Source organism: Arvicola amphibius, chromosome 5 (assembly GCF_903992535.2).
Source record: "Arvicola amphibius chromosome 5, mArvAmp1.2, whole genome shotgun sequence".
NCBI classification, from domain to species: domain Eukaryota; kingdom Metazoa; phylum Chordata; class Mammalia; order Rodentia; family Cricetidae; genus Arvicola; species Arvicola amphibius.
The window spans coordinates 139,445,457-139,462,950 of record NC_052051.1 but is presented as its reverse complement, the minus strand read 5'-3'; the positions used below and the strand labels follow the sequence as shown (position 1 = coordinate 139,462,950).

The 17,494-nt window shown below is 47.3% G+C and overlaps 1 protein-coding gene and 1 long non-coding RNA gene across 5 annotated transcripts in view; one reads left to right on the top strand and one right to left on the bottom strand.

Annotated features, from left to right (window-relative positions):
* The first annotated feature begins 328 nt into the window (after window positions 1-328).
* LOC119814241 lies at window positions 329-6,680 on the top strand. 2 transcript variants are annotated; one of them, XR_005285379.2, is made up of 3 exons: window positions 352-3,487; window positions 3,806-3,900; window positions 5,484-6,680. It is a non-coding gene; the product is annotated as an uncharacterized LOC119814241 (long non-coding RNA). The 2 variants fall into 2 exon arrangements; XR_005285378.2 differs by having other exon boundaries at window positions 329-3,900.
* A 3,938-nt stretch (window positions 6,681-10,618) lies between these two features.
* Nedd4l (NEDD4 like E3 ubiquitin protein ligase) overlaps window positions 10,619-17,494 on the bottom strand; it is a 319,449-nt gene continuing 312,573 nt past the window's right edge. For all 3 annotated transcript variants that reach the window (XM_038329752.2, XM_038329751.2, XM_038329753.2), the window contains 5 exons: window positions 16,901-16,960; window positions 15,415-15,522; window positions 13,913-14,009; window positions 13,260-13,332; window positions 10,619-11,154 (listed from right to left, as the gene is read on the bottom strand). In XM_038329752.2, the coding sequence (XP_038185680.1) occupies window positions 11,052-11,154; window positions 13,260-13,332; window positions 13,913-14,009; window positions 15,415-15,522; window positions 16,901-16,960 (441 nt within the window). In that variant the 3' untranslated portion in view covers window positions 10,619-11,051. The remainder of the gene's footprint in view (window positions 11,155-13,259; window positions 13,333-13,912; window positions 14,010-15,414; window positions 15,523-16,900; window positions 16,961-17,494) is intronic.

Below are 17,494 nucleotides of genomic sequence, written 5' to 3'. Positions count from 1 at the left end.
GGTGTCCTTGGCTCAACGTCCTCTTCTCTAACTCTCTGTCCAAAGACCTCAGGATGGGCAGTCTGTTAGTCATCTCTGTCAGGGTCACGTGGTAGAGGTCTTTGGCAGCTTGGCCAGGCTTGATTGTTTATTCACGAGTGGACCAACAAGGGCAAGAGTCAGACAGACTCCTTAAAACTGAAATCCAGACCACCCCATTCCTTGCTGTAGCCAGGGTCTCCTTCCTACTTCTAGCACATGAGCTGAAATTGAGTTTGCCTGAGCAGCTGGGTATGGAAGCAGAGGCTGGTCCCCAGGCTTTTGGTAATGATGGGTAGGAATGAAGCAATTGGAGTACTGATGGGAGGGGACAAAAGCTACCGGTTCAAAGAAGTGTGACACTTGAGTTTGTGGGCAATCAGGAAGGACTTGGGGATAAAGTGACATTGAGATATGGGAGGGACTTGTTTTGGGTATGTGAAAGGTTCATTCCTTAGGGAGCTTGTAGAGTTAGCAAGAGCAGGAAGGAACCATGGCAAGGGCTATGTGGGGATGGTGCTGCTGGAGTTCTGTAGGAAGATAGAGAAGGGCTTCAGGTTTTCCTGGTGGATGCTGGCAAGCCTCTGCAGGGGGGCAGGTGGACAGCAGGGCCGGGCTGGGCTAGACTGGGAACTGTGTGCAAACTGGGCTGGAGTCGGGAGAGAGAGTGAGACACAGTCAGTAGGTGACTGTCACACTTGGGTGAAGTGTGCAGAGGCATGTGAACTAGAAGTGCGGTGGGGACAGGAGGAGCACGGCGGGCTGGCTGTCCCTGCTTGACACACAAGGCCCCGCTGACCCAGTGCCTTCTCCCCCTCTTGTTGAGCCTTCTTTCATCAAGTGTTTACACTCAACATCCTGCCCAAGCATTCCTGGGAAGGTCACCCGGTCATCCTGTTGCCAGTTCCCGTGGTCACCATACCTCTCAACTCACTGGCTGGCCAACAGAACTCAGAGTCTCCTCTGCCAGTGACGAACGCCTGTATCCTCCTCAGCCCCCAGATCCACTAGTGTCTGGCTCCCCTGCCACCACTCTGGCCGTCCCTCTGTGCCATCTGACTTTGTCTCCTCTTGGAGTCCTTGGGTCCCTCCTTTTCCCTTACAGCTGTTTTAAATGCTATCTACGCAGTTGTGTGTGGTTATACTTGTCTGACATGCCAGGACTTGAAAGACGGATGCAGGAGGATTGTGAATTTGAGGACAGTCCAAGATATGTAGCAAGACTCTGTCCCCCAAAACATTAAACATGAAAATTTAAAAACCATAAATACCATTTATGTGTTTCTGACATGAAAACTCTGTGAGATCTGACCTCCCCGGACTCAAACTTCTGGGTTTCCTTTCTCCATGGGCTCTCAGTGGACAGCTGACAGGACTCATGCTTTATCCACCTCTACTTAGGGCCTTTGCCTTGGGTGTTCCTCAACCCCCAATGCTCTTCTCCAGTGACCCCATGGCTGGCTCTTCCACTGCTTTGAGGACTTCATCCTGCCTTGTCATGTTATCTAAAATGAGGCCACCTTTACTACCTGTAGCCCCTCTCTGCCGTGGCTCCATTAATAACATCATGCATGTTATTTACATGCATGTTTGCCTTTGCTCTGATACAGGCTTCATGATACAATCTTGCTTTGGTTTATTGCCTGCATTCCTGGTGCCCTCAATCATGGCAGGTGATAGGAACTTCCCACATCTGTTGGGTGAATGAAGAAGGCAGGGATAAGGAACCATATCTTGTATTATTCCTATCTGGGGAGCAAAGATACATGGAAGGTCATCAATGGAGTTGCTGGTGTGCATGCCAGGAGGACACAAGGACTCCTAAGGCCAGGTCAAGGAAGAGTGGTTTGATAGTGGTGTGAAGGACATTTTGAGATTGAGTGACTTGGGGATGTGTCTACTTGGGTACTGGAAATGAAGGGCAGAGAGAGGTTGGGGCCAGAGGTAGATGTGACTGTCCACATGGAAGTGTAAAGGAAGAGGAGGTAGGGAGAAGGAAGAGAAATGGGGAAATAGCAAGCCCACCAAGAACCACTTTTGTGTGCACATGTGCATTTAGAGAAGAGATATTTGTAGGCACATTTTGAGAGTGAGAGATTAAACAAGAGGGACACAGAAACTTAAGGACTGGCAGCGTCAAGGTTCAACTAAGATGGCCCAGTTGGTGAAGGCATCTGCTGTCAAACCTGCTGGTTAGAACCCACATGGTACAAGAACAGAAACAACACCTACGAGTTGTTCTCTGACCTCCACGTCCCATGCAGTAAGCCCCCCACCACACCTGAAAATACTCAAAAAAACAAAACCAAAAAGAACAGGGTGTCTGGCCTAAGGTCACAGGAATCTGGGGGTTCCTGGGCCCCCCACTCAGGTGTGACCATTGCTCTCTTCCTGTTGCCAGCAGCAGACATTTCTCAATGATGAGGCTCTCCACCTCCAAAGCTAATATTTGTCTCCTCTTGATCCAGCATCTAGTGTGTTACTTTTTAACTGGAGCCCAGGGTTCAAAGGCCTGGCTGTTGTTTAAACACTCAGTCTACAAGGGTGACATGTCCTCCTCCTTTCCCAACCTCACTGACGAACCAGCAAGGAATGTCCAAGCAAAGAGAATATGCAGAAAAGGGCAAAGGGCCGCAGAGTGACTGCAGCCCCGCAGAGGGTTCTGGAGAAGGAAGACCCCACGGGAGGGACATTTAGAGAGCTAAATGACAGGCACAGCATCAGCTCAGGCTTTCTGACGCACTTGTTAAATACAAGTTACTATCTAAGATTCATTATCGACAGAAACTCTTCTACAAATACAACGTGGTGGTACTCCACCACGCATCCCCCAGAGTGGAAATTCCACTTTCCAGTCTCTAGGCCACTTGGCTCTTTGCCCTGTTGCACAAATAGGGTGCTCACATGATCCGTAGGAGGCCCTGGTTTCATGCTGGAGGCAAGGGTGACGGTAGGGAGGCCTGTACTCTTGGACAATGTCTTTTCAAGTTATGTAGACGTTTCTTGTTTACAATGGATTTCGTGGCTGAAAAAGGCCCTCTTGCCCTCAAAACCCTTTCATACTTAGTTTTATGGTAACCAAATGGTGTAACTTTGTTCTTTTTAATTTTTTTATCTTAAGCATCATCTTTAGCAGTTAAAAAAAAACCTACTTCTGTGTCCAGCTAATTGGTCACTTACATCTTAGTATAAATGAGTTTATTGGCATTTTCCATGGGATGTTTGGTGGAGGAGCCGACAGCCGGTAGTAGAGTCATAGGGGAGTGGTGGCCTCTTACCCAGACACCCTGGATTTCCAGTTCCACTCTGCAAGTTTATTTCCTGATATGGAAATTGGTGCCAACATGGTAATATCATATCAGGCTGATTGGAGATCTATGAAATGCAGCAGAATCCTGAGAGAGGAAACCAGACTCCAGAGGCTTGGTGAATGGCTGCAAGGCCACTGTTTCCAGGAGAAACTGTCTCTGTAAGGTCGTCCCCAGGCTCCGCTGCATCTGGCTACACCTATGGTCTTGCTTCTGGCCAGGGGCCCCGGGCAGAGGTTTGCTTTCATCCTGCAATCTTCCCAGACTCTGTCATCTCGCCTTTGCTTGCGGGCTGTAGGGTACCCTGTCTCAGTGGATTGTGGAGCTGCGGAGGGGGGGAGTGCCTGAGTTCCTGAATGAGCATCTGCTTAAACCTGCAAAGGATTGTGGGAAAGTGGCCTTTGTCAAGCCACTTTGACTTGGGGATTGCTTGCTACAGTGTTAATCTGTCCCAGTGAACTCATTTCTTCTTACCTGAGGATCTTCCATGGAGGAGGAAAAGTTAACTGTGATCCAGAAACCTGGAGAACAATCCACACTACGCTCTAGGAGGCCTGGGAACTCCCACTGTAAGGTGAGTCTAGATTTTAATTCGAAGGCCAAGATCATTGCAAGGCTTCAAAACCTACAAGGTGACTATATATTCTGAAGGTGGCGACTGACCCAGTCCATGTGAAATGGGGATGCTTTTTGTTTTTCCCCCTATTCATGATACTACTATGTTGGTTTCCAAGCAAAACAATATTTTTTTGAAATATGTTCTTGTAGAGATCACACTTGTGTTGAATTTAACATGTAGTTGAGGACAACCTTGAACTTTTGGTTCTCCCTGGAGTTATAGGCATGCACCATCATACGGTTTTACATAGTTATGGGGACTAAACCTAGGCCCTTGTGTATACCAGGCAAGCACAGTCCCGGCTTACTAAGTTTTATTAGGTTAAGGAATCATATGTACTAACTAGAAAAAAAAACCATTGGAATAAATTACATGGTTCTACATGAAACCCTAGCTACAATAACGCTAATATGTAATGGAAATTTAAGAAAGACTTTGAGATGCAGGAGTGGAGACCGGCTTGGAGGAGGCACGGAGTGTTCTGAAATATAGTCCAAGTCAGGGCTGGAGAAACGGTTCAGTTAATGAAGTGGGCTGGAGAAACGGCTCAGTTAACGAAGTGCAAGCAGGAGGAGATGGGTTCCATCCTTAGAAACCATGGCAACAAAGGCGGAAGCAGGCTGATCTCTGGGGATCCATGGCCAGCCACGTTAGCTTACTTGGCGAGTTCTAGGTCAGTCTTAAAAAAAAACGAAAAAAGAAAGGGTAGGCAGTGCCTGAGGGATAACACCTGCCTGAGGTCACCCTCTGACCTCCACACACACCCACAATCACAGTGTGTGCATACAAACACATAAAAGAAATGGCCCAAATTCGTCTATTATCTCGGATTTGGTTGAGGAGCCTGTTGGAGTGTTCCCAGGGGCTGTTCTAGGCAGCCATCCAAGCCCCCTCCCCCACCGCCCCCAGTTCCGTAAGTTTCTCTTACTGCACCTGAGTGCTTAGCTTGGGACTCACTCCTCTTACTCTAGTCCCCGACACCCCAGCTGAACTGACTTGTGAGGTGAGCCCTTTCTTCAGAGGACAAAGTTCCTACCAGCATCTGAGCACAGAGCCTACCGCACGGCTGAGAAGATCCCCCCAGCTCTCATGCCGCCCTGCTCGCTCGCTCAACAGCTCCTAACTCCAAGGGCTGAGGCCAGCACCTCTGACGTGGCAAGCGAGAGGTGTCTTCGCCAGGGTCTGGGCATCTTGCTGGAGTTGGAGGAGGCATTCTCCACCCACCTTCTCAGCAGAACACCCTTCCTGCTCTGAGATCTGCAGCCCGTGGGAAGGCAGCCTGAGTCAGCTTGGGCTTTGAGGGAGAAAGGGCGGGGGGAGGTACATCAGCAGCACGGGGCACAAGCTGAAGAAATGGTGGCAGCTGGGCAGCCATTGCCACTGTGCCATGACTGAGACAGTGAACCCTCTTTCTCCCCAGCTCTGGGCCTGAGCAGACTCCCACAGGAAATAAGCCTTCTCCATCTCCACAGGCTCCAGTGTGCTATGTGAGTAACTAGCACCAGGTCTTAACTCCGGTTTGACCTTTTCCTACCCAGGTCAAATGTCAGAGCATAATCCACAACCTCCCACCTCTGGAAGCTGTGCTGAGAAACCAAAGGAGAGAGAAGTGATGCTTGTTTGAATGTGGCTCCTCGGCCAAACCTGGGAACGCCTGTTGCTCACTGCTGATGTCAGGGGTTATAAAACTCTGGAAATGCCAACATCACTCGGCTCTAACAGCGGGCTAAGGGCCTATCAACCTAGCAACTACACAGTAGTGGTAATCTGTTCATCCCGTTTGTCTGTAAGAACTGACAGTGGTCCTTCCCCCTGCTTGTGTCCCCTCCTGAGCCTGGGGGAGGTGACAGTTCTGGGAGCTGGTGACAACTTGGCAGCAAGTTTCTGAAGCTACAGCAAGGGCTGACAACCCCGAGTCCTGCTTGGTGTCACAGGCCAGCAGACATTGAGGAGTCAGGATGGATGAAAAAGGCAAGGCTTCCTCCACCCCCAGGAACAGGGAGACCTGGAACGGGAAACCTACACAGGTCTGGATGCCCAGGACATCTTTCTGAGACACGCCATGGCTTGGCTGCCAATGTCATTTACTCTCCCGAAGTCTAGCGCACACTGGAAAGCAGCCGTGAACTCAGTCACCTTTCCAGGTATGGAGTAATAGGATTGTGCTTTTTGTATCAAGTTGGCAATTCTTAGGTTTAATAGACCTAAGACAAAGACAAAACCTAGAATATGGATGAGGGCAAATGAACTTATTATGCTTATCCCGTGTGTTCAGGGAAGACTTCATCCCTAAGGTAGGACTGCAGTCCTTCAAACCTTTGACACGATTAAAATGGCAGACTCTCGAAGCAGTTTTAAATCAGACAACCCATAATACTTATGTAGGAAATGTTCCAGCTTTCATAATTCTTTATTAAATATTTGACAAGTGGCGTCACCGCTTTACAACATCTTTCTTCACTTTGTCACAGTTTTTCATTTGCTGTCAGGAAAACAAGCTACAGTGTCTCTTTAGCTCTCTCAAGAAGAAAGAGAAGGACTTGATCGTGAAACTTTGCGTGTGTACCAGATTCAAGCTAGGTTAAAGTTCTCCGGACTGGGAAAGCGAGCATCAGTCACTAGGCTGTCTTAGAAAAAACATCAAGGTAGTTTGGTTTTGACCATTGTATCAAATAGCACTCAGCTTTGTTAGGGGGTGGGGTTAGAATAAAAAGTTAAGAAACATTGAGAATTCATTTGGAATGCTTGAAACTCTTTTCACCTTCAAAGTCACTTAAAAAAGGTTTCATTTGATAACAGATCCCGAATTTAGAAATGACAGCAAGCTAATACCTTCCTAGGGTTCTCTGGGACACCGAGGGTCAGAATTCTCAGGACATGGAGAAAACTGTAGACGGGACTAAGCTCTCATTCCCCTTTGAATCCAGATTGCTTCTAAGGTGTAAAAGTGCTATACAAATATATACAAATATATTTGGACAGCATACATACACATATAGGTATGTATGTTACATCTGGGGTAGCAAAAGGAAGAACAGAGTCACAAGAGTAGACATGAAGGAAATCGCGATGACGCAGGTAAAAACCAGTCTGAGTATGAGGTGCAGACCGGCTTACACAAGTACAGACATTTGTCAACACAGGCTATGGTCACAGGAAAGGCTTTCAATATACCAAGACACAGTAGAGGGAAAGCAGGACATAAGAGGTCACACACCAGCAGATGCCCTTAGAGTCCCACCGCTGCGCCTTACGAATATGAAACCAGGAAAGAGACATGAAGCTTCAAACACGCGCTTGGTGCATTAACATTTCAAATAAAGGAGAGATGTTGAGCGAGAAGTTTTCTTGGAAGATTTCATACCAAACGGAAAGCTACCTCTTTCCTAGAGAACCCTAGACAGGCTCATGTCCTAATGCGACAGCTTTTTCTCTGACACACTCTGGGATGGAGTGCATACACAGGTGTATATACACTGTTCATTAAGGCTTATAGAAATTAAAAAAGTGGTTCAATGTATATCACATTTCTACCTGGTTTTAAAATCTAAGATACAAAGTGGAGTTTATAAGTTTTTTTTTTTTTTTTTTACATATCCTAGTCCTGAAATTGGCAGTTTTGACATGACTTAGGATATACCCCAATACATGAATGAGACAGAGGTAGCATGTGGTCTTCTGGGAGCCAGACAGGGAAGCAAGGCAGGCAGTGACCCTGCACAGCAGCACCCCCACTGGCCAGGAAGCGAATGACAACAGTTAGCATCCCCCTTCCATTACTGAGATAGTTGAGAGCCACAAAGAGCTAGTTCAGGGGGGATGGGATGGGCAGCTGTTGAACCCAGACTTTCTTTGTAGACTTTCATATTTCAGAGGTGAGATGAGAGACTATCAGGAAAATAGAGAACACATTAGAGGCTGCTGCACATGAGCCTGACTCTCAGAACAAACTGGAATCTGGAGAAACCTCGAGCCACAGGTCATGCAAGATGCAGAAGTGTTAAATTATTTTGCGGCCCACTTCCACAAGTCTGCCGCTGAGCCTTATTGGGAAAAAGGATGTGTGTCAAGTCACTTGATATCATTTTTAATCTGAATGTCAGGATTCTCTGCTGTCTCCTGCTTCAGGTCCTTGGAAACAGAATTCTTTATCTTATCCACCCCCTTCCCACCCCCAGCAATGGGAATCAAATCTACGGCTAGGTACATGCTAGGTAAACACTCTGCCACTAAGCTACATCAGCCCCGGAAACAAAAACAAATACAGATCTCTTAGTGATGCGCTAGAGGAGCGGTCACAGAAGATAGAGATCAGCGTTTTAGAGAGACAAGAAAGAACACTGAGGACACCTAGAATAGACCAATACCTACGACCACTGGCTCTGGAGTCAGTAGGCTAATCCAGGCTTACCGTGGACTAAAAGGGGCGGGGAGGGAAACACAAGACAGCCGCAGGATGCTCAAAGTCATTCCACAGGGAAGAAAGAGTCCTGGAACCCATGCTGCAGCCTCAAGATAAATGATCACAACTACTGTTTGCTGCAGCTGGCTGCAGAGGTCAGGCCCGGAGAATGAGCTGTCCCTGGCCCTCAGGGACGGCATCCTCTCCACGGCCATTTACAACTACCGTACAGAGATGACCAGGCATGGGCATCACGATCTGGAGACAAGACATCAGGCGCTTCAGGCAGCAAGTAAAACCTCACAAACCATACTACAGTGAACGGTAATTTTACCTTCTAACTATCCAGTAACAGCTGCTAAAAACCTGAAGGATGGACTGAGGCGTTATTCACAATGACCCGCCTTTCAAGTACTCTCAGGAGTGTATTTTGATAGGTCTTTTCCGCTCTTGGCTTAGTAATGGCCCGACCCTCCCTATACTTTTAATTAAAAAAGAAATCACATATGGGTTAGGTCAAAGGACAGCTTGCAGGGGTCACTTTTCTCCTCACATCAGGTAGGGCCCAGGGATTGAACTCTGGTTGTCAGCCTTGGTGACAAGCACCCTGATGCACTGAGCTCTCCTGCTGGCCCTTTTGGCGTTTATTTAAAATGCAGAATGACTACGTTGTATCTAGTGAACGGCATGGCTCGATCTAGAGCCTCCAGAATTCTAGAACCCCAGTTCTTAAGAGCAGATTTTGTTTTCTTCTTCAATTAAAATACACTGCTCAGCTTGGGCTTTGGCACTCTTTGTAACAGAGAGACGGTTCTGGACGTGGAAGGTTGTACAACAACAACAACAACAACAACAACAAAAGACCCCCGCCCCCAGTATCTGGTAACTACAGGAGATATCTCACCAAAAACCAAGAATAGAGTGTTGATTGTTTTGTAATTACTCGATAGCACGTGGGAGGAAGCCGAAGCTCAGTTTGGCAGGACGCTATGCTCTGGGGCTTCACCCACCAAGAATGGCCATGGCTTCTTCATGGTACCCAGGGCTGTGTAAACACGAGCAGTTTCTCACACCCAAGGTTCTTCTTACATAGCAGAGACTGTAGTCTTTCTGTCAATATTCACAACCGGCAAGAGATCAATACCCCGTATCCCCTCACTTCCAGGACGGGGTCTAGGACGGCACAAGTTCAAAGGACGGCAGGGGTGCTCCACTCCCACGCTGCCTCAGGCATCTTCTCAGAATGCAACAGAATTCTGCAACAGAGACTTACACACTGCAGACACCCACATTTCTCCACCATTGCCAACCAGGCAGCTCGAGCTCAGTAGATCCCACTGGGTCTTCTAGCTCATGTTTAAACTAGCGCACAATACACGTGACCTGGGTGGGGCGGCGGGGGGGGGGGCAGTACACAGCATCGCAGCATGCAAAATAGGTCATTACGTCACACAACTTGGCTAAGGGTGTAGTAGGCAATTCCTTGCTGTTGAGTAGAAATTACAAAGCAGTTGGGAGGAGACCGGTGTCGAGAGGCTCAGCATTATATCTGGGTTCACAAGCAGCTGAATTCACAATTGATAGATACCTGCACCAGCCAGATGTGTGCAGGGAGGAAGAAACAATCACATGTAATGTTCTGAGGAAAAATATGAAAAGAAAAAAAGAGCAAACAGATATGACCTGCATAAAGTGCCTTTGGAATTGCTGCAGTTACAGCAAGAATGGGTTATTAGCGACTGTTTAAGCCGACGGAGACGGAAGACCACTGACTCTGGCTTCCTCAGTTTTGAATCGAGCAAACGCCATTGGAAATGTCTCTACAAACACCAAGGAGAAAATAGCGTGAGAAGAGGCTGTTCAGCAACAGAAGAGGTTAAGGGTTTCTGATGCAATATGACAGTCCAACCCTGTCTTGAGTGTGTGATGGCACATGTCAATACTTCTAAGGAACAAATGGTGTCATTCCTTTCAAGTTAACACAAAGATATCATGCTATGTTACAGTTCTTCCAGCCTGTACCTAGTATCTAAGTTTGTACAAAAAAAGAGGGTAATATCCAGTTTATTTTCATTCTGAGCATGGAAAAAAATTGTTATGCTTAATGCTCTATTTGAAATTCTTTCCACGTGTTGGTCTGTAGAATGCTTTTGGAGAAAAATTAGTCTTCCAATTCTAATAAAGTAGAGGGTGGGAGTGTCAAAGTTCTTCAAAAATAAAAATGTCACTGACATTAAGCTTGATATGAAATTCAAATACAAAAAAATATGCTCACTTTTCCAAGTACATGAGACATCTTTAATTGTAATGAAATAATATCTGAAAATCAGTCTAAATCATTTTTAAAAAGTAAACATGAGTTGTAATACTATACCTGTAGTGTGATTAATTCCATTCATTGTCATTAGAAAGTATGCAAAATATTTATTAAGGGCTTTGCCTGCAGAGGCACAACATAAATAGAACAAGTCCTCCTGAAATGTAATCAGAGTACACGTTAACCAGTTGAGAATTGGTGGTGAAGGGGCAGCACTCGAGCTGGGACTGGGTTCCCTGGCGGAACCTGGGCATGGCCCGGACAAGCTGGGCTCCAGAGCCAGGTCAGGCAACTGCTTCTGCCACCGGCTCTGCAAAAGTCTGCTAGGCAAATGCAAAAGTGCACGCAGAACTTGCTGGAAGGGCAGTGCCCCCGACGCAGGAGGCCTTAATCCACCCCTTCAAAGCCTTGGGCGTTCTCCACGGCCATGAGAAGTTTCTCCCGCAAATCTTCAAAGGTTTCGTATGGAGGTAAATCAAGGCGATTAAAGCTGCCAAAGGAATGGAAAATGGGGGTGAGTGGCTGCCATTTTTCTTGCCATAGTAGCATGCTCTTGTTTTGGCTAATGGGTATTGGCTGTTTGAGCAAGGGAATTATTAAAAAGAAAAAAAGTCACACTTTTATTACCCAAAGCCAAATTCTAGTTAGGAAAGTGTCCATGCCAAACAGGTTATACAATCAACTGTGCATGATTCCTCCGCTGCCTGGAAGGAGACACAAAGCACCAACATCCACAGATAGACTAAAAATGTGGGCTGCCGAGATGGCTCAGTAAGTACAGGGGCTTGCAGACAAGCCTGGTGACTTGAGTTCAATGTCCAGACACCACATAAAGGTAGACAGAGAGAATCAGAGTAGTCTCTGACCACACTGGTACCATATGTACCCCATCCTACACACACACACGCACACGCACACGCACATGCATACGCACACACACATGCATGCACACACTGCACGTTTTAATAATAATAAAAAACCCTCTTTTTTAAAAGAAGAGAAACCCACGGAGCATGAGGTCTGTACAATTCAGAATGATGGACGGACTGTTTCTTATACTATCACTGGCCCATCATGCCCGAGCCAAGGGCTCTTCTGTAGGTGTGAAGCAGGTTAAGGCTTTGTGTTCTGCATATGCAGATCCCTAAACAAGGAGGTGAAGCCAGGGAACCAGGGGTTCCACTCCTAGGAATAGTCCAGACACCAGAGCAGAGTTCAGGCTGCCTGAGTTTCAGAAAGTTGAGCCTCTCTGCTATCCAGTTGGCCACCAGCGCTGTTCAGAGAGAGCCAACTCGGAGACTTCAGCTGGGGTGGGGCTGGCACAGCTCACCCTTCAAGAATGAAGTTTTTAGACACAGATGGATGGCCTCTGCAAGAAGTCAAGCCCACTTGTTTACGGGTCAAGTTCAAACCCTGTCCCTGCCGTCTTTGTAACGGTGGCTAAGTCATCTCACCTCTATGAACCTTTCTTCTCAGATGTAAAAAGGCGAAACTATCCTCACAGGAGTACGGGAGGTCAAATCAGAAGATAAACAGAAGGGGCTGGGAGCCCAGGCTCAAAAGATGGCAGCTAGGGCAACTCATCCAGTTTCCTGAGTATCCACTCTGTCTTACCCAGTTCAAGAGCATGTGAAAGGGCTGTGAGCCCTGTAAAGAGGCTGTCTGGACTCTGCAGACATCCTCCCCTTGGATAAGAACTGTGGACGGTGCCTGCTCTGGATGGCCAATCTCAGCCTCAAATCAGCATGCACGTCAGCAAGGACCACACAGGCAGTGAACATGCTGTTCCATGCGGTCACAAATGACCCTTCCGATAAGGGAAGGGCATCCACCCCACAGCAGCCAGCTCCTCCACTGCCAGTCTTCACAAAGGCTCTTTCGGGCATTGTGGGTGAGAGAGGGCGCTCACATCAGCTCAGCACAGGCTTTGGACCCTCACTGTGCTGTGAAAGGCAGGGCTATCCTCCCCTACTTCTGCCAAAGGAGAAGCCTGGGCAGAAACCTGGGACCCCAGCTAAGTTTGGACTGAAAGGAGCTTGCTGATGTTGCTTTGAAACCCACTGGGCCATGTCTGTGTCTGTGCTGGGTGTCGTGTGACTCCTCTGAGCTAATTCCCAAGGTGTCTTCCTCCCTCTCCAGCCAGAGAACACCTTCTGATGACGTCATGGCCCATGGGTCACTCACATGTACAGACTGAATAGAAGGCCTTTGAAATTGGGGCTGCTATGGGAAATCTTGTCCTTAGTTTTATTTTTTTAAACATTTATAGTGTGTATGTGTCTATACTCTAATATGCATGTGGAAGTAAGAAGACAGTCCTCTGGAGTTGATTTTTCTCCATGTGGGTCCCAGTGATCCAACCGAGGTCGTCAGACTTAGATTCCTTTATGTTTATGCACCTGAGTGTTTTGCCTCCATGGATGTGTGCCATGTGTGTGCCTGGTGCCTATGAAAATCCAGTCTCCTGGAACTGGAGTTACAGACGGCTGTGAGCCACCATGTCGTAACTGGGAATCAAACCCGAGTTCTCCGCAAAGATCAACAAGTGTCCTTCGCCCTTCTCCCTCTGGGCCCCAAGGAGAATGTGTTGCTTACCATGTGTGAGCTCTGGGTAGTTTTTCAGGACTGCCCCATTGCTCTATTGTAAACAGCTGAGGACCATTGGAACCTGGGCAAACCAAGAAGAAGACACATCAACAGGGCTTGAAGCAGGAGAACCAAGTTCTGGGGGTGGGGGAGGGCCTTAGTGGAAAGGGGAGGGGTGAGCATCAGGGTGGGGACTCCTCTGGTCCCTACTGCTCAGTGCTTGGCCTATCTCCTCTGCAGCACAGAACTGGGCCAGGGGTGGCAGTATTGGCACAGGCGCAGGAGCTGTGGCCTCTTTACTTCAGGGGAAAGTATGCACCATGAGCCTTGATGTGCAGAACAGAAAGGGGCCTCTCGGCTAGGGGCGGGGGTCCTTCAACGGACTAGTTTTGATCATGTGGGCGATTCTGAAAATCTGGTTTTAAAAGCTGAACAAAAAATCTGAACTATAAGGGAAAAAATAAAAAAGAGAAATGAAGAAAAGAGACACCTTCAGGCTCTCTGGATAAACACTGCCCTACCCCTGCCTCTGTCCTACATCTCCATGGGTTTCTAGGGAACTGACCCAGTTAAACTGGTCTGGAAAAGGGCCAAGGTGGCAGGATGCTGCCTGCGTGGGTCCTCACAGGAGGACGGAGGAGTCTGGGACATGCCACACTCACCATAAAGTTCGGCAAATCCATTCATGGGTACTCGGGAGGTGCCTGTGACAAACTGTAGTAGCCGGATCCGCTTCTCAGCATCCATCAGAAGCACAGCCTGCCGGAGGCAGAAGGTCATGACGTCACCATGCAGCACACAGCACACACTGTCATGATGTCACCGTGCACCACACACTACCGTGATGCAGGCAGACAACTAAATTCTCATTTACACTGCCACGGAACCACCTATTCGGCTGACTCTGAAAAAACGGCACCACCACCTCCCTTTTGATGATTGCTACAACCCAGCCTCTCTAATCTTAGAGCATCGAGGGGTCTTTTTTTTCTTTTGTCAAAATAAATGGTATAAAAAGAAAACTCTTTGATGGCCTCAAGCTCAGGTTTCTGGGTTTGAGGCCTGGTGTCTCCTTGAAGCCATTTCTAACCAGGCAGTGTTCTAGAAGTGTCTAAAACAAGGGGAAGCCAGGTGATGTGGCCACAGAAAGTTCCCAAACGACACCTGAAAAACAGAAGGAAACCCAAGGCAAAAATGGGCCTCGGAACCAGTCTGCGTGCCTCCCAGATCCTAAAGGCTGCAGAAACCAAACCAGCCTTCCTGGACATGCAATTTGATCTTCTATAATACAATCCAAAATCAAAGCCAAGTTCTAGAATTTGAAAATTCTGATTTTCTCTGTACTTTTACTGGTACTTGAAATATTAATAACAGATTTAGAAGTTAAAACTAGTTGGCTGATTTCTCCTCATTAAAAAAAAAAAGTCAGCATCTGCCAGTTTAGTGGCATACATCTTTAATTCCAGCACTTTGGAGGCAGAGGCAGGTGAATCTGTTTTGAGGCCAGCCAAGGCTACAATTCAGGCTATCCCAGAACAGGCTGTACATCCCGGGCCAGACTCATGCTTCCAATTCTCCTGTCTCAGTCTTCCAAGTACTGGGCTTATCAGTGAGACCTGGGAGTGTAGATATATCCAACCATGCAGGGCTGATTCCCTTTTTTTGGTATGCAAATTATCTTTTTAATATTTTTAATGATTAGTTTACTGTCTTTGCCAAGCCTTTCCCGAGTCCAACAAAATACAAACATTGGCCCTTAAGACAGTAAATCAATTTAAATTGCATTTTGGGTTGTAAGATATAACAATCAAAATAGTTACTGGAATAAAAAAAATGTTGAAGCCAAGGAAGTGGTGGTGGTGCACACCTTTAATCCCAGTACTTGGGAAGCAGAGGCAGGCAGATCAATCTCTGCGAGTCAAAGGCCACCCTGGCTCACAGAGCAATTTCCAGGACAGCCTGTCTTGAAAAATCAAGAAAGAAAAAAAAAGTTGAGAAAATGATTTCTACACATGGATGTGCCAGCTTGAAGGCATGACTATTCCCAAAGATGCTCCTGTTCTGATTTCCCCCAAGAGGCCTGACACAGCGCTTAGGACTTCTGCCCTGATTTGGAGGAAGAAGCCTGAAGCAGAGGTGGACCGAGAGAGCTGTAGTTACTGACCTTCCAGAACCACTGGATGACAGGATGATTGGGACAGTAGCCATTCTTGTAAATAGAATGCTGCCTCCAGTCATTCACATCAACATCACCCAGGCCACACATCAGCAACTAGGAAGGAGATTTACCAGATGTAAGTGAAGTGGGATATGCAAATGGAGAACCCTTTCTTCTCTGTGCTGGCGTTTGTCACAAGCAGGTAAGCCAGCAGTGAGAGAGAGTGAGAGAGAGGGGGGGGGCAGAGGGGAGGGAGGGAGGAAGGGATGGAGGGAGGGAGGGAGGGAGGGAGGGGGGAGGGAGGGAGGGAGGGAGGGAGAGAGAGAGAGAGAGCTCAACTGACTTGCATCTTGCATGCAAGGCCATGACATTTTATACTGGAACATACGGGTCATTTTTTCAGCCCGCATGCTTCAGGCACAGTGCTGCAGAATTCCCTGTACTGCATTAGCAGATGTACAGGGTCCTGGCTGTTACTTGTACAGATATCTCAATTGGTCCCCATGACAGCAAGAACTCATCTCCCCCAGATAGGTCAATTCAGGTGACAATAAATGACCTCATCCTTCCAGCATCCTGTGGGCACCCTGGCAGGAACTGGTCCCCTGCCAGTGCTTAGTCTACAGTCTGTTCTTACAATAGGAGTTTCCAATGAATATGATATTCCCAAGGAAGAACCAAATTACAACAGGAAGAAAAATCATTTCTAAAGCCTTAAAACTGATTCCTAGGCCTCCCTGGGACCAGCTTGGCTGAGTCATCTTGGGAGGCTGTTCATGTCTCACAGCCTCTACAGACCTGTAGTGCCTGCGACACAGAATTTCTATGACACTCATCTCGAGACTTCTGCTTTAAATTCTCTGAGACAGGCTTTGCTGGACATGGGCTTGGAGAGAACAGCTGTGGACAGATGCTGCTTCCGTCCTTCTGGGCCTTGACAACCCAAGGTGAGATGTGAATCCAGTTTTCCAGTTGCTCTCTCCCTCATCTCCACCAAAGCTGAGAAGCTGATGGACAATCATACACTTCCTGCCACTACCTGGTGGCCTCCTGATGGTTCAACACAAGCCACTTCAAGTTCAAGGTCACATCTCCTTTACTGACATGGGAGAAGATATACAGCTCTAGTGTGACCAAGGTGAAGACTGGGAGGCAACAAAGGGCACTGGGTGGGCCTGGTTATGCAAGTAGATCACTGTCCTAGAGGGCTGCAGGGAGCCAGGCCCCTCCAGTGACACCGCACGCTTCTTCACACTGGGCTATGTATCCAGCGCCACTAGAAAAGCCCACAACTGCCCCGCCACAGGCAACAAATCTATTTTGTTTCTATTTTGCTGCTACGATTGCTAGACTTCTCGGATTAGAAGACCGACCTCATAACAGAGCATTCAATATGTTATGTGTCAGAGAATACAAAACCATCATTTTGCAAAAATAAGTAGATAATTAAAATCATCTACATTATATAAAATATCATATTGATAACACAAACCTCCAGCTCATTTTCATCAAAAATTTTAATCAAATCGATTGGAAGAAGTTCTGTAAATCCCTGAAAGGAAAAGATAAAAACATCGTAAGTACCTTTTTATTCTGAAAAAAGAACAATTTCATGGGTGGAATAAACTTGTGTTCAGCCAGAGAAGGGTCACTCTTTACTGCTGGCTCATGCGGCAGTGACAGTGTCAGGTGACCACAATCCCAATACAAGCATGTCATGCACAGGAGCCTGAAACACACACAGCCTAAAGGATTCCCGTGCTTGCACTCTTTTTGAAACCCTGTGATACTAGCGATACTGGAGGCAGGTGGGTTGCAAAAGCAAGATATGACACACACTTGTGAGTCAGTGTGTCCTAAAATGCATAGACCATAAACGTGTAAGAAACACATTTAAAAATAGCTGAAGGCATGGGTGGAGGAGAGAAGCAAGCAGCATGAGCTGGCACCGAGAACTGACAGAATAGCAAGCCAGGCTCTGTCCTGGGCTGTCATTAATTAGGGGGTGACCCAGGAAGAGATTCCAGACGCTGTGGGTCCTGAATACTAGGCAGGGCTGGGAATCTGTTTTCCAGGACTTTCCTTA